Consider the following 12,537-nt stretch of genomic DNA (forward strand, 5'->3'; position numbering starts at 1 on the left):
CATATCAAAAATAATAGTTCATATTAACATAATACTTTAAAAAAGATTTTTCCCACAACAATCCTGTGAGGTAGGTGGTTCAAGGACTGCTATTCCAGTTTTATAGATAAGTAAACTGAAGCTCCAAGATGTTCTTAAGTGTTGGAACCAAGAATTAAAGCTGTTTCCTGATTACCAGCCCAGTACCCTTTCCACCATACTGTGCAGCCTCTATAATCCTTTATTAAAAGCAACCCAGTAGAAATCTTAAAAGATACTATGTTTATGTAGGATACCCACTTTAATAGAAAGCTTCCTTTTTTTCATAACGACATCAGCATGGATAATCCATCCATTAGTGTGCATAGCAACTCATGTATACCTTCTCATCCTATGTGGATCCCAGTCATTTAAAATCCTTTATAGAGGTTCTCTCCTGTGTGTTAAAGGCTTTCTTCTGGTTCTTTTAATATTTTGTGAATACCAGTGTAATACTTTAGCTGCCTCCTTATTATGCCTCCTTATTCTGTCTGCCTCACTCACCACATGACTGACCCACTTTTCTGGTTATACACAGATAATACACAGATAATCCAACCTTGATAATACTTTTTAATCCACATCTTGTATATTCAAGTCATTATTGACAATATTCCATAGCTTACTTGGATAGCTAGGTGGCATAGTGGATAGAGCACGGGGCTAGGAACCAGGAAGACTCTTCTCTCTGAGTTCAAATCTGGCTTCAGACACTTACCAGCCATGTGACCCTGGGCAAGTAATTCCACCTTATGTGTCTTAGTTCCTTATTTGCAAAATGAGCTAAAGAAGGAAATGGCAAACCACTCTAGTATCTTTGCCAAGAAAACCCCAAATGGGGTCATGGAGGGTCAGACACCTGAACAATAACTTACTTACAAACACCATGTATCTTTCCTCTGTCCTTTGGGTTACCTGCAATTTAATGGTATAGCATCATCAGGATAACGTTGGTAATCTTTATTTGGGGGGGGGGGTAGGGGACAATAAGCAGCTTGGATACTTACCAATACCAATCTGATTCAGGAGTCAATGAAAGCACTTCAGTTTCTCAGATGTGATACCTCCCCATTTCTTCCTCCTCTTCAATTCCAGGCTGAATTGATTATCCCTGTGCAACAGTCTAAGATATATATGCTGATGAATTAACTCATTTGCTTTTCCATCCAGCTGCATGTCATAAACTAGTTGGCTTATGTTCCTCATCCACTTTGTTTTGCAAGTGTGGTTGTCTATTCTTTATTCCTCTCAGTTTATAACAATAAAGATATGGTTGTCTGAAGAAAACCACCTGTCTAAAGATAACTGCAACATCTCCTTTCCATGCCTTCATCAAGGATATCATATAAATATAAATATATATATATATACATACATACGTATATTATATATAATTCTTAGAGATTTTATAAAGATGTGAATTCATAATTGTTAATGTTCCCTTGGTTGCCTTTTATTGCTAATGGTATTATATATGATTTTTTCATTCTTTTAATCTTTCTTTCTCTGAAAACTGATCCTTGAGCACTTTTAAAATTGGATCACTGTCACTCTCAGTACAGATTTCACCTGTATGTATTTGGCTAGTTCCAAAGGCTCATTTTTATATTCGTATCTCCAGTACTTAGCATAGTATTTGGTAGGTAGGCAGCCATGTGGTGCAGTGAAAGAGGTTTAACTTTCATTTAAGTTGACCTCAAGCCATTTACTAGCTGTGTGACCTTAGGCAAGTCACTTAACTTCTGTCTTCCTCAGTTTCCTCACCTGGAAAATGTGGATAATAATGGAACCTCCTAGGGAGAATAAAATCAGGTGATGTTTGTGAAGTGCTTTGCAAACCTTAAAGTTACCATCATCATCATTATTATTAAGCATTTAACAAATTCTGTTTTAGTCATTCATTCCAGCCCTTCTTCCTGACTGCATTTTCTTAACTCCTCTTGCCACCTCCTTACATCAGGTACTGAAGTGGTGAAAACCAAGGGCAATGTTTTCAGTATTGTCAATGATGAGAACAGGTTGCCATGAAAATGTTAGAGAGATGTTTCATATCACATCTTTTTGTTACTTCCCAACCCACCTTTAAATGCTTTCCAGATGGTTTGATTCACCTGATGTCTTGTGCCAAGCTCTCTGCAAGCTTTTTTGCTTCTCAATTATTTTTTTTTACTATTGTGTGAGGTAATACTGCTCATAATTGCATGTACTGCTTCTTTGTAATATTTTATAAATGAAGCTGCACTCTCCAACCAGTGTTGCCACTGGCTTCCCTGCCTCTCCACATGGCAAGGAGATCATATGTTTTCTAGATGTGCTGGTTTCTGGGCTTTCTCAGTCTCTCCATTGTAGTACACAAGATTTTGCACAAGATTTCAAGCAGTACAAATATTTGTGGTGCAATTAGTCACCTTTCTCACTTACCTTTGTCTGCGATTGATCATTATTTAGACTAATCCCAAATCTATTTTCAAACAGAAGTAGAGTTTACTTATCTAATCCACCCTAATCCTTTCTTGGTTTGTCCAAAGTTTGTCTCTAGTTCTGGGACTTTTAGCAAGTTCACCACATATCAAACTCCTGATGTTTTTCCTTCAGACTTTATCTGAGGGAGAAAGAGAGAGAGAGAGAGAGAGAGAGAGAGAGAGAGAGAGAGAGAGAGAGAGAGAGAGAGAGAGAGAGAGAGTCTTTCAGTTGGTTGTCACTCAATATTTTGTTATCTGACCATACAATGCCCCCTTATCTTTTCTTAAGTAAGTCCCTTCCTGCTTCATGTGGTTTGACAGAAGCCCAAAGAAGAAAAGAACAATGATTAGAGCCAATTTTTAAATTAAAACTGCATTTTCATGTCACCATTACAAATCCTTGCCTTTTTCCAGTTGGAGAAGAGTTTCACCACCTGTATGCTGTCCTTAGTCTTAACTCTTTGGTCCTTGAAACTAGAGTCTAGTTTTTCTTAATTTGCACCCAAATACCTAATTTGTGGTATTTAAGTTCCCTATTATACAATGCAGTAACTTCCCTACAGCTTTACAGACTTTCTTTCCAGACACATTTCTATTGTTAAAGTGATCATGCCCCTTTCCCTCAACATAACACTGTTAAACTCTTGGAAATACAGCATAAGGTTTTTAAAGAAAAACAAAAACTTATTTTCCAGTACCTGATTTATATCAGTCTTGTCTTAATTTCTTGTAGTTATTGGACTGGTGGGTTAATGTTTATTTTTCTTATTTGGCATCTACACTCTGCAATTTTAATGGATTTCCATCTGTTTCCTTCAGGAAACTCTCAGTGAGAAATATACTAAGGTAACATATTGGGGTGATGAACTCATAATTGTGTGAGCCTTGTATGCCAACTTGTACATGAATATGTGACCTCAGTAAACCTCTATCATATATTAGATTTTCATATCCAGCCTTAACAGCATCTCTTTCACTGCTAAAGAGTCTGCAAAGAAAATAAGTTACAAGGAAACAATCATTCCTTCCATAATTCATCTCAATTAAAGTGGCAGCAGTGGTAAGGACAGTAAAATGCTCATTCTTATTAGACGTTGTATGGTGTTCTCATGCTGCACTTCGAGCTAATCTCACTTAAGGAGCTGAGCCACGGCAACTAATCACGTCTCAGCTCCCCTGCCGGTAGAGCTAATATTTTTAATGAACACTGCAGGAGATTGCTTTGGATTAGCTTAGACAAAATATTTGCTTCCCTACCCATGTTTTCCATTAAATAGGAAATATATGCAGAGTACCTGGACTTTGTATGCTCCAAAACACATTTGCTTTATACATTACAAGCTGAGTTAGTAGAAAAATATCACATAACCCATATGTCGTAATTGCCTTTTAGTGAATCTGTAGCTAACAGTAGGCCTGTGTATTGTGACTTTAAAGTCAAACCCCAAATTGTCAATTGTACTATAACCAAATTATGGTTTGGTTTCTGACCAGTTGGCTATTTAATGGAGATCTGATCTCACATATCATACATATTTGCTTAGTCTCCTCTTTAGGCAGGAATGGTCTTTGTGTTTTTTGTTTTATTTGTTTTGTTCTGTTTTACTATGCATATTTTTATGCATACAAAAAAGCATTTGATTTGGTAGAGCAAAAGACCCCTTCAAGGTTCTCCTACAACAAGGTGGCTCCCATGCAGATATCAAAATCCTACAATACTCTTTGAAATAAGTAGCAACAATGTTCATTTTGTTCAACCCTGAAATTATTAATATTAAGAGACCAAATATACGGAGGGTTGCTGAAAGTGTCTGTCATAATTGTCTTATTCAAGTCCCTTCCCCCAATCTTGCCCTGACAACAAGCCTCAGTCTTGAATTATTCCCACTTTTTTCCCATTCATGTGCTGCTAAAAGAATGTGGAGAAAATTACAAATCATGCTGACCAAATCCACTACAAATCTGTAGCAAGACAAACTCTTCATACTTCCCTAATTGACTTAATGTCCCACTTACCACAGTGGCTATTCCAAAATCTTTTAATCTCTTCTCAAACTTTACCATCACCCCAGCTTCTCAGTTAAGAAATTTGCCTTCTATTTTACTTAGAAAAAAAAATTGAGGCCATTAGGCAGGAATGATATTGAAGAATAGCTCTGCTTTGCACCACAGAAATATCAGTTCATTAGATATCTTCTCATCCACTTTTCCTTCCTAAGACACATGATATTTATTATGTGTTTCAGGAGCCAAATGTGATCCCATTCAACTGCCCTGGGATGGGTAAGATAAGTTAGCATTAACATCAATCAAGGGTGCTAATGTTGTAATTACTCCGAGTTCTACTCAAGAGAAATGACTCTGAATGGGAAAGGATAAAATTCCAAGCACTGTTTTTGGCATTGGATGAATGGCATGGGAACTGAAACTGTCCTTGAGAAAGTCCATGGGGACATAGCCTGAAATGGTGGTAGGAACTTAAGAAAGCTATGAAACAAAAGGAAACTTATATTGTCAGGAGATTTTAAGTTTGATTCATGACTTGATATGAATTGTTTCAAAGAATTGATCTTTTTGATCTGGACTTGTGTTTTCATTGGTGTAGATTTTCTCAATGTGAAAATTCCTTCTACCAACACAGATTGGCAATTCTCTTTCTAGTGTTAGAAAGTTACTTAGAGCACCAAGGTGTTGAATTGCTTCTCCAAGATCACACAGAAAATATGTATCAGAGGCAGGACTGGAACATAGGTCATCCAGATTCTGATGTCTTCTATCTACTATACCACCATGCTGCTTCTCTTGAGGTTTTAAAAAAAATCCAAATTATAACATAATAAATTCTAATACCATATAGAGTTTGCCCAGAGATGCCACCATTGTTACAAAGCATTTGTATCATGGTCCAATAAGTATTATGCTGAAGGGGGAAGAGATAGAATTGATTTTTGTTCCCTTGGTTTTCCCATGAGGTGGCTCATATCATTATCTCCATGTTAGGGGAAAAGGGAAAGAAAAAGAGAAGCTGGAGAACAGAATTGTGGCTTTACTAAGGACAGATAGCAAATCTGGAAGAGCGAGGACATGAAAACCTGACGATCATTCTTTCTCTGGGTTTAGCAACACAAAATCAGTCTTCATTTTGCATTGTGGTTTCTTCCCAGACTGAATGCTATAAACCATGACTGATAATAACTAGTCCTCTTGGAGGGAGGAGGTAATATTTTGTTCTCATTATAGCCCTTACTGGCGCTCAGTTGAGGACTTGTTTTGTGCTATGATGAATGTTATGATTAATGTTAGACAGAAGACAATGAATTTAGGTTCATTGCCCATGCCCCAATGTGCCTAAGTACATTAAAGCACCATTCCAATTAATACCACATATATAATACCAAGCAGTACTTACTCTTCAGCCAAAGGACCATAATAATAACTAGCATTTATGTATTACTTTAAGGTTTGCAGAGCACTTTATAAACATTATCTAATGTTGTCCTTACAACCCTGGAACATAGGTTCCATTATTATCCTCATTTTACAGATGAGGAAACTGAGGCAGATAACAGTTAAGTAACTTGGTTCTATATCTAGCACTCCATCCACTGTACCACCTTGTGCCTCATAATGTGGAAATCCTACCACTTGACTAAATAAAGTTCTACTGCTATCATCATTAGGGCCCAACTTCCTATTTCATCTAAGAACACATGGAAGCTTTTCAGTCTGTGTCTGGAGCGGCTACCAATAAGTTCTACCCCTGGTTGTGTGACCCTGGGCAAATTGCTTCACCCTTCCATGCTCTAGGCAACTTTCTAAGACTAGAAATTGAAGAAGAGGTACTGACTTGTTTTGGTGGGGGCCATTTCCTAGTCTGGGAGTCCCCTAGATGATGTCAAAGATCTGGTTCCTATCCTAAAAGAAGGTGTGCAACCCTTCACATGCTGAAATTTAACCCAATGCTAGACCCCATAAACTCACTTATCCAAGGAAGCATACGGACCCTGCATCATGTAACCACAATGCCACTCAGGAGCCATCTGGTTGTGACAGTGTTGGTCCATATGTCTATCTTTACCCCACAGCACACCTTTCAGGGCTTCCTGAATCCAGGGCTTCCACATTTAGGATGACTGTGTAGGGGCCCTAGAGCGGCAGCCCAATTTCTTCAGAAGCTTGGAACCCCTGACTTCTTTTCAATGGCATGGTCCTTTTCAGATTCCTTTGCATCAATGCTGTCTATATTCTCTTAGATTTTCACATAGACTCCCTGATTTGGCAGTTTTAGAAAAATATTGAAACCACCTGTGGCCTCCTACCATCTTCATCCAATCTTTTCTGCAAAGGGATCTGGCTTAACACGCTTGTGTACCCCAGATTTCTTATTTCCCCATGCCTCTAGGAGGCTTGGGTGATCCAAAGCTCTGTAACTCAGTTTGACTTTCTCATTGGCAATTGACAACCCTCTCTTATAATTTCCCTTTTTCAAAATGGCTCCTCATTAGTCAAACCTCTACCAAACATCCTCTACCCAGACTAAGCTGGATAACAAATAACATGTCAAATAACAGGTGATTCGTACCATATCACAGGAGGAAGCATTATACAAACTTTTCTTCCATCTTAAGTTAAATCCAATCTTTCCAGGAGCCTTTACTTTTGAATTGGATTGAATGATTCTTTCTCTTCCTTCCTAGTCTAAAGATTGCTAAGAAAAAGTAAATGATGGAGATTTGATTCATGTTCCTACAGGCGGTGGAAAATCGGAATCTCATAAATTCCCTTAAGACTCTGCTGGATGATTTCCACTTGGAGATGAGGGAAGATGAACGGGATCGCCTTGGACTGCAACAACAGTATGCCAAGGACAAGGCTGCCTGGGAGGTGGAGTGGGCAGAGCTGAAAAGCCGCCTGGAGCAGGTATATACAGTGCTATGTGCATAGCTACCCTGACTTCCAAAGCAGATCACAATTCCCCAGATTTCCTTGTCTGCATAGACATTCCTCTCCCATGCTGATATCTCCTCGGTCTTACATTTTTGAAGGATTTTTTTCCAAGTTCCCTGCCAACTCTAAATCCTCTGTGTTTAATTCAGGTACTATTTTAATCCTCTTCTCCTGTCCTCTCTGTTCCTCTCCCTTCTTCTTCTCTCCTCCCCCCTCCTCTCTTCTTCTTTCCTCCTCTCTCCTTTCCTTTCCTCTCCTCCCCCTCCTTACCTTCTCTCCTATTCTTTCCTCCTCTCCTCTCCTCTCTTCTCTTCTTGTCTTATCTCCTCCCCTCCTTCTCTCCTCTCCTGTTCTTTCCTCTCCCCTCCTATCTTCTCACCTTCCTTTCAGGACCTGTGATTTCACCCATGAGGAAATACCTCCTCCCAATGAAATTCAGCAACTCATCTGCAATTTATTGTCTTTGCTCCCTGCGTCACTGAGGTATTAAGTGATTTGCCCAGGGTCACACAATCAGCTTGTGTAAGAACCATGGCTAACGTTCAGTTGCTATTAGGAAAAAAGCAATTACGCAGGAACTGTGATCAAAGACTCTTCATCTCTTCTGAGAAGAGACTGATATACCCACCAACGGCATTATAGCTGTAATATACAACTCCAAGGGAGATTTTGTGTTTTTCTTCCCAGGAGACCTTTAAGAATATTATAGCTTATGCATGGAAGATTCAATTAAGTAACTACTTGATATTCCCTCTCCCCCTTTCCAGGAACTAGGAATCAGTGTATTACTCTTTACCTTTAAGCAAATCATAGAATCTGATTTGTGAAGTGGCTCAATCCTTGGGACAAAATGACCAGCTAATAGTAATGGGTTCCATTTCCCATTTCTAATGCCATTATTGTTTACTGAGTAGCCTGGAGCCAGCCATTTAACATTGATATACTACTTGTCTGTAAAATATCCCAATCGATATCAGTCACTGAGGGAGTTAAAGGGGAAGGAAAGGGGGGGGGGGCGGGAAGGACCAGGGAGGATGAGGGACAACATTTTATAGTTACCTAGAGGATGTGTGGATATTGAAAGAAGTTTTGTCCACTGAACATCCAGTTCAAAGTAGAGGAATGAAAAAAGGCATAGAATTTAAATCATTAGGCTGGCAGAAGTCTACAAATGGTTTAGTATTTCCAAAAGGGATTTAAAATATGATGTTTTCACCTTAGACAAGGGCTGTCAGGAAGATTTTGGTTTGGGAATTTCCTTGGTTATTTTGCACATTTTCTAACATCTGAATGCATGAATGAAAAACATTTATCAAATATTTATAATTTGTTGAGCACGGTGCTAAGTGATATAAATACAAAAACAAAAGCAGTTCCTGCCCTCAAAAAACTTCTATTCTATTTAAAGGAAACAACATATTGGGGAAGGGTGTTTTGGTCCAAGGGGTCATAAGAATGTTGAGTGGATCCATTGGGAAATTGATAGACCTTATCTTTCCAGAAGCAATGGTTAGTTAGAGCAAATGAGAGTAAGTTTATAAAGTACTTAACATGGTGCCTGGCACATAGTAGGTGCTATAAATATTAACTAGTATTAGTAGTATTAATTTGAATATGGTTTCCAGAACAAACAGTGGAAAGGGGAGGTGTGTGCGGGAAGGGCAGAATGTGCAGAAGCATTCTAGGTGTCAAGAAGATATCTGACGAGTTCAGCTTTATGGGATATGAAGTATGATCTGGTCTAGAAGCATTTGGATACAGGGAGATCAGTCAGTTTGTCCTCACTCAATCACCAAATAGTACAACTAGACCCCAGGATGAGAGTACCAAAGCCAATGGATTAAGTCACCCAGTTCATGATCCTGAAGGCCAGGTGGCATGGAGGGTATAGCAGTAAGGAAGATGGCAAGAACATGGCTGGCTGGAGTGGATGGGTTCTGACTTGTAATAGTAGGTTTTTTCTCCCCTTTCTGTTCCTAATTTGATCTCTTCCCATTTTTACATCAGCATTTTTATTTAGGTAAAATTTGATACCCTGTCCTGGGTCTCCTGGCTTCTCCCTTCATTCATCAGGATCTTACCTGACACCATTATTTTCCATGGGTACAATTCCCATTAGGGAAAGGACAATGATGGATAATGCAAACCTAAATGAACACTGTCCGTAAAATCTAGTCTCCCAGAGGGTCCTCTGTCTAGTCACCTGAAAAATTGGCCCTAATCTAATGTGGTTTATTGTTCAAAAAGAAAAATATTTCTTGTATAGTTCACACCTTGGGTCTAAATATGTTGTCAGTGATGTGATGGTCTTTGAGAGGCAGTATGGTGAAATAGGAAGAGCACTGGATTTGGAGTCAGGAACCTTGGGTTGAAAGTCCCGCTGTGCTATCTGTATGACTTGGAAAAAACATTTCATCATTTGGGGCCTCAGTTTTTTCATATGTAAAATGAAGATGTTGGACTAGATGAGCCATAAGGTGCCATCTAGTATTATATCCTATAGTTCTAGAAATGGGTAGATATTTTCTTCCTCTATCACAAGATAGCCTAAGGTTTGAGCCCCTTAACACTAGGCATCTCAAACTAGAGCCTGTTACATTTGGGGCAGCTAGGTGGCCTAGAGACAGGAGGATCTGAGTTCAAATCCAGCCTCAGACACTTACTCGCTTTTATCCTGAGCAAGTCACTTCACCTTGTTTGCCTCAATTTTCTCTTCTGTAAAAATAAGCTGGAGGAGGAAATGGCAAACCATTCCAGTATCTTTGCCAAGAAAACCCCAAACAAGGTCACAAAGAGTCAGACATGACAGAAACAACTGAACAACAATAAACAACACACTTGGCTGCCTACATTACAATACCCAAGTGTGCTGTGGTGGAAAGAACACTGGAGCTTAAGTTAGGAAAGATGCCATCTCTGATACTGGCTTGTGACCATGGGCATATCTTTTATGGCTGAGCCTCAGTTTCTTCATTTATAAAATGGAGATAAGAATACCTGTGGTACTAATCTCAATTAGACAATGTTTATAAAATAGTCCAAAAATCTCAAAGCACCACGAGTTATCATTATTCAACCTGCTGTCTCTTGGTTCAGACTAATATATAATTAACAGTAATGGAGTCACAAGTCTTTGTGAAAAGAAACAGAGAATGTACAAATCAGCATTGTGCAAGAAATGATACAAATGGCAAATCTGGCTGGGTGACTGTTGTTTTACCCTTTGTCTTTTTGACAGCTGGAAGGAAAGAATTCTGAGAGAAATCCGGGAGAAGTGTCTCCCTCCTTTGATTTAAAGGGAGCTTTCCGAAGGGAGAGAGAGGAGCTCAAGAAGCTACTTGCAGAAAGTCATAGCTTGGTGATGGAGCTACGCTGGCAAGTCCATCACAATGAGAAAAACTGGAAAAGGGAAAAAGTGGAACTTCTTGACCGATTAGACAAAGAGCGTGAGGACTGGGAGCAGCAAAAGAAAGAGATGCTGCGGAGGATGCAACAGGTAAGGAAAGAGCCACATAGGGATGTAACAAATGCATGAATGTAAGGAAATAAATTCACATCGAGGTCAAAGAAAGAAAAAAAAAAAAGCACCTAACCACTTTGATGAGTTGTGGTTTGGTATTGCAGCCAGAGAATAGACTTGGATGCAAGAAGACCCGGGTTTAAGCCCATCTTTGAACACATAGGAGGTACTTGACCCTGAGCCAGTCACTTAACATTTCTATGCCCCAGGTGATTCTCTAAGACTACAAGTTGAAGATATTCATGAGGATAGAATTTCCACATGTGGAGATACCTATAATCTTGAAGTCCCAAATCTGGGCCAAAAATAAAACTAAACCGAAGTCCTTTTATGATTTTTGCCATCTCAGAATGGTTTATGAAAGGCAATGAGGGGCAGTGGTTTGAATCCCAACTAAGGTACCATGTGACCTTGGGAAAATTTTTTTTCTCTTTTTTTCGGGCAAATGGAACTGTTATTTCATTGCTATTTTGTTGTTTGTTGTTGTTGTTGTTGTTGTTGAGGGGTTTTCAGTTCTATCCAACTCTTTGTGACTGAGGTTTTCTTTACAAATGAGGAAACTGAGATAAAGAGGATTAAGTGATTTGTCCAGGATTAGGCCAATATAGCTAGTAAATGTCTGAGGCCAGATTTGAACTCAAGAATATGAGTTGTCCGGTCCTCTATGCACTGTGTCATCTAGATGCCCTAATTAGTGTTTAGAAAGGGACATTTACTGTGGTGGTATAGTAAGAACAGTGAACATTCCCCCAAAAAGTCTATGATACTTTCTCCCACAAGAACAAAAATAATTCAAGGGAAAGTGGGTTCAATATTACATTAGGTATGGCAAAGGAGATAACTGATAGCTCCTGGAAGTCCTTTTGCTTTAGCGCTCAAAATATTTCCCTTAGGTGTGGTGCATCTTGTCTCCTGGGCTCCTTGTAGAATCTTGCATCTTCGTTTCTTCAATGTGTCTAGGTGGTTCCCTGTCCAATGCAGACAGTGCTTCCTGCTGATGCTGTATCAGGGACACCTCTAGGATGCCAGCAAACAGCCCTCTGAAATTCACCAGGTCCTCCTTAACCCAAATTATGGGGGAGGAATAAAAAGATTAAGAGAGAAACTGAGGCTCTCTTTCCCACCCCATGTAATTCATTCTTAGCAGCTGCTTCTGCCACTAAGCCACCAGAAGCTCAAATCCTTGATTCCAAACTAGCTCAGTCGTTTTATGCAAGCCCCACAATGTCATCATGTTCCTCCTTCAAACAGACTTTCTATCATACTTGATTAAAATGCCTTTGAATGATTGACTAATTCACCAGAGGTATCCAGGCCTCTTTCATACCTAGTTTACACTTCAGATTCTGTTGAAAAATCATCTTTATCCTTCATATCTCTCCTTTCCCTTCAGATACACCAAAGGTAAAAAGAAAGAAAGAAAAAAGGAAGGAAGGGAGAGGGAGAGAGAGACAGAGAGAGAGAAATTTAAACTCTAAATGTGTCTTACATGATGGAGAAATTATGTTGGAATTTTATGACACCTGATAAGCAAGAAACTCATCTAGTCCAACAAACTAATTTAGTCCCAGTGATTTCTTCTGCCTGAAT

General features: G+C 39.1%; 1 protein-coding gene across 2 annotated transcripts in view; it reads left to right on the top strand.

Annotated features, from left to right (window-relative positions):
• LOC114031891 (microtubule cross-linking factor 1-like) overlaps positions 1-12,537 on the top strand; it is a 170,441-nt gene that overhangs the window by 124,942 nt on the left and 32,962 nt on the right. For both annotated transcript variants that reach the window (XM_027847087.1, XM_027847086.1), the window contains 2 exons: positions 7,233-7,400; positions 10,666-10,923. In XM_027847087.1, the coding sequence (XP_027702888.1) occupies positions 7,233-7,400; positions 10,666-10,923 (426 nt within the window). The remainder of the gene's footprint in view (positions 1-7,232; positions 7,401-10,665; positions 10,924-12,537) is intronic.

This window comes from Vombatus ursinus, unplaced genomic scaffold, assembly GCF_900497805.2.
Source record: "Vombatus ursinus unplaced genomic scaffold, bare-nosed wombat genome assembly UNPS02015255.1, whole genome shotgun sequence".
In the NCBI taxonomy this organism is placed as follows: domain Eukaryota; kingdom Metazoa; phylum Chordata; class Mammalia; order Diprotodontia; family Vombatidae; genus Vombatus; species Vombatus ursinus.